Raw genomic sequence first — 2,848 nt, forward strand, 5'->3', positions numbered from 1 at the left:
CCCCATCTTCCAAAGAGAGATTCCAACACGTTTAAACTGTGTCTTATTTAAACTAATTTGCTATCATCTTAGCAGATATATTTAATAATTTCAAATAAATGTCACCGGTATGAATAATACCCCCCTCTAAAAATAGATTGTAGACTTACGTCATTGGTTAAAAATATTCATATATGCAAATCACCCCAAAATCAAATCAGCTTTCACACCGTTGGCGGCACACTATACTTCGCCGTCAATCATATTCTTGTAGAAGACGCGTAAACAGCTTTCCTTTCCTTCGTCTTCTACTTACAGGTAAAGATTTTCTATTTTCATATATTATGCTTATAACTTTATTTCATTTATTTATACAACATGTGACTAGAGCAAATGTATAATAGAGTTACCTTGTACATATTACTGTGATTTATCGTTAGTTTGTAGATAATTATTGTTTGCGAGATGTTTTCCTGTATATTGAGATATGCAGGAAAAGCAACCAAATTCAGTTTAATCTCGTACTCTCGTTGTAAAGAATGTTTAAGTAAATTTACAACACAAGCGTGATTATTTTAACGTCTGTCCATTTTGTTTAGTTGGACTTACGATGTCTCTATCGTCGACTAAGTCACATAATTCAAGATGGCGGCCTCATCATCGAAGAGCGAGGAGGAGTTTCTTGATAATGCCGTTGCTACTGCCAATGAGACAGGATGCCTTATGTCATTACATGAATGGTCGACCGAGGAGGGCTCCTCATCAGTGCAAGAGAGCCAGCCAGAGAGTCAGCCAGAAGAAGAAAGAGAGGATGAAGAAGATGGGGATGGTGAAAGTGAGGATGGTGATGGGGATGAAGGGGAGAATGGTGATGAGGGTGAAAGCAGGGATGACGGGGAGGCTATAGAGGAGGAGGAGGATGAGGATGAGTCAAAAGATACCTTGGATGACAGTGGTGGCCAGGGTGATGAGGATGAGGATGGCGATGACAGCTCAGAGGATGACAGCGACAACAGTGACATCCCAGAGCCAACTCCAACCAAAAGGCGCCGTCCACAACCAGCCCCTCGTAGGAAGAGAGGAAAAGTACAGCCTGAATCTGACAATGTTCCCGATCCACCGTCGGTTTACCAGCCAGACTACCCCTGCGATGAAGATGGTTGGACGAGAACCCTACATAACATCAGCATCGAGGCCTTCAGGGGGAAAACACCGCACGGAGCCTGTTTTCGACGGTCCGACTCGCCACTCAACTACTTTCTCCATTTTTTCCCACTAAGCCTTCTACTGTCAATAGTAGCGTGGACAAACGTAAGGCTGAAAAAACCACGGAAAGTGCTCACAAATATCCGAGAAATTCGTGCCTGGTTTGGTGTTCATGTTTTGATGGGAGTAGTCAAAGTCAACAATTACCGGCTCTACTGGTCCACCCACCCAGCCCTACACAACACAGCCATTTCCACTACAATGACAAGGAACCGGTTCGACACACTAAATGAATACCTGGCCTGCAATGATCCTCAAAAAGACCCGGAACTCATAAAGGACAAGGCTGAGCGATACTGTACAAAGAAAAAACATCCCCTGTACCTCCTCCAACCAATCTGGGACAAAGTGCGAGATCAATGCCTTCATCAGTACAACGCCGCCCGAGAGCTAACGGTTGATGAGGCAATGATAAAGTACCGTGGCTTCAAGTCATGTGTTCGGAAGTTTTTCATGCCCCTCAAACCCATCAGAGCAGGGTTTAAAGTGTATGTGCTGGCGGAGTCTTCTACAGGAACCACCCTTAATTTCATGGTCCATCCTCATGGTGACAAGCCATCAAAAATGGCCGACATCACCATGAAAGTTACAAAACACCATCTTGGCCGCTACCACCACCTCTATACTGATAAGCTTTACACATCCGTCAACCTCGCCAATCTCCTCCTTCAAAAATCAACATACCTTACAGGGGCTGTGAAGTCGAATAGCAAGGGGCTCCCCAAAGACCTACTCACCACCTCGGCAAACCCTGACAGGCAGAGAGCTGCAAATGCCAAAAAAGTCCCAAGAGGCACATTTTACATCCGACAGAATGGCAGCATCATAGCGGCGATGTGGAAGGACAGCTGGGTGATGATGACCCTTTCCACAGGTCACCAGGGTTGGCGAGATCCTCTCCATCACACTGTCAAGAAGAAGATTCCACACCCGGACACAGGTCGGCTAATCAAGAGCGACATACCTGCTCCTCCCCAGGCAATCGATTATACGAGATACATGGGTGGTGTCGATCGAGGAGATCAACTGCGATCTTACCATACTTGCTCCAGGAAATCCCAGTTCTGGTGGAAGAAGCTATTGTACTTCCGGATCGACATTGCCCGTGTGAATGCCTGGATTGCCTTCAAACAGCATCACTGTCCTGAGGATGAGGACGATGATGAGGAGGAAGACGTTTCCTCTTCAACCAAGACGATGAGCCACACGTCTTTCATCGTTCAACTCGGCACTTAACTAATTGATGGCTATGCTAGGGGAGGAACTCTCCATCAACCACGCCAGTCCTCTGCAGTACCATCCACAAAACATCCGGGGACACTACTCTGCCAAGATGGCAGGAAAATATCCCAAGTGGTGTCGCTGGTGCAAGAGCCATGATGGGGTAACACGAAAAGGCCGCACAAAGACCACCAGAAGCGGTTGCCCAACATGCGGGGTAAACCTGTGCCCAGGACGGTGTTTCACCCTATTCCACCGTGCAGAGAGTCAATCAGACCCCTCCACCACCGAGTAGTCTGCACGGGAAGCCCCCAGTCGAGAAGCCCCCAGGAAGTGCCTCCTTTCTACTCCGCGGCAGTAGATTATGTGCAGTAAATAGAAA

At 46.8% G+C, this 2,848-nt stretch overlaps 1 protein-coding gene across 1 annotated transcript; it reads left to right on the plus strand.

Annotated features, from left to right (window-relative positions):
- The first annotated feature begins 624 nt into the window (after positions 1–624).
- Positions 625–2,481, plus strand: LOC117292325 (piggyBac transposable element-derived protein 3-like). The gene has a single exon (XM_033774348.1). The coding sequence runs from the start codon at positions 625–627 to the stop codon at positions 2,479–2,481; it is 1,857 nt and encodes a 618-aa protein (XP_033630239.1).
- The last annotated feature ends 367 nt before the right edge of the window (positions 2,482–2,848 follow it).

Source organism: Asterias rubens, chromosome 7 (assembly GCF_902459465.1).
Source record: "Asterias rubens chromosome 7, eAstRub1.3, whole genome shotgun sequence".
NCBI lineage: Eukaryota > Metazoa > Echinodermata > Asteroidea > Forcipulatida > Asteriidae > Asterias > Asterias rubens.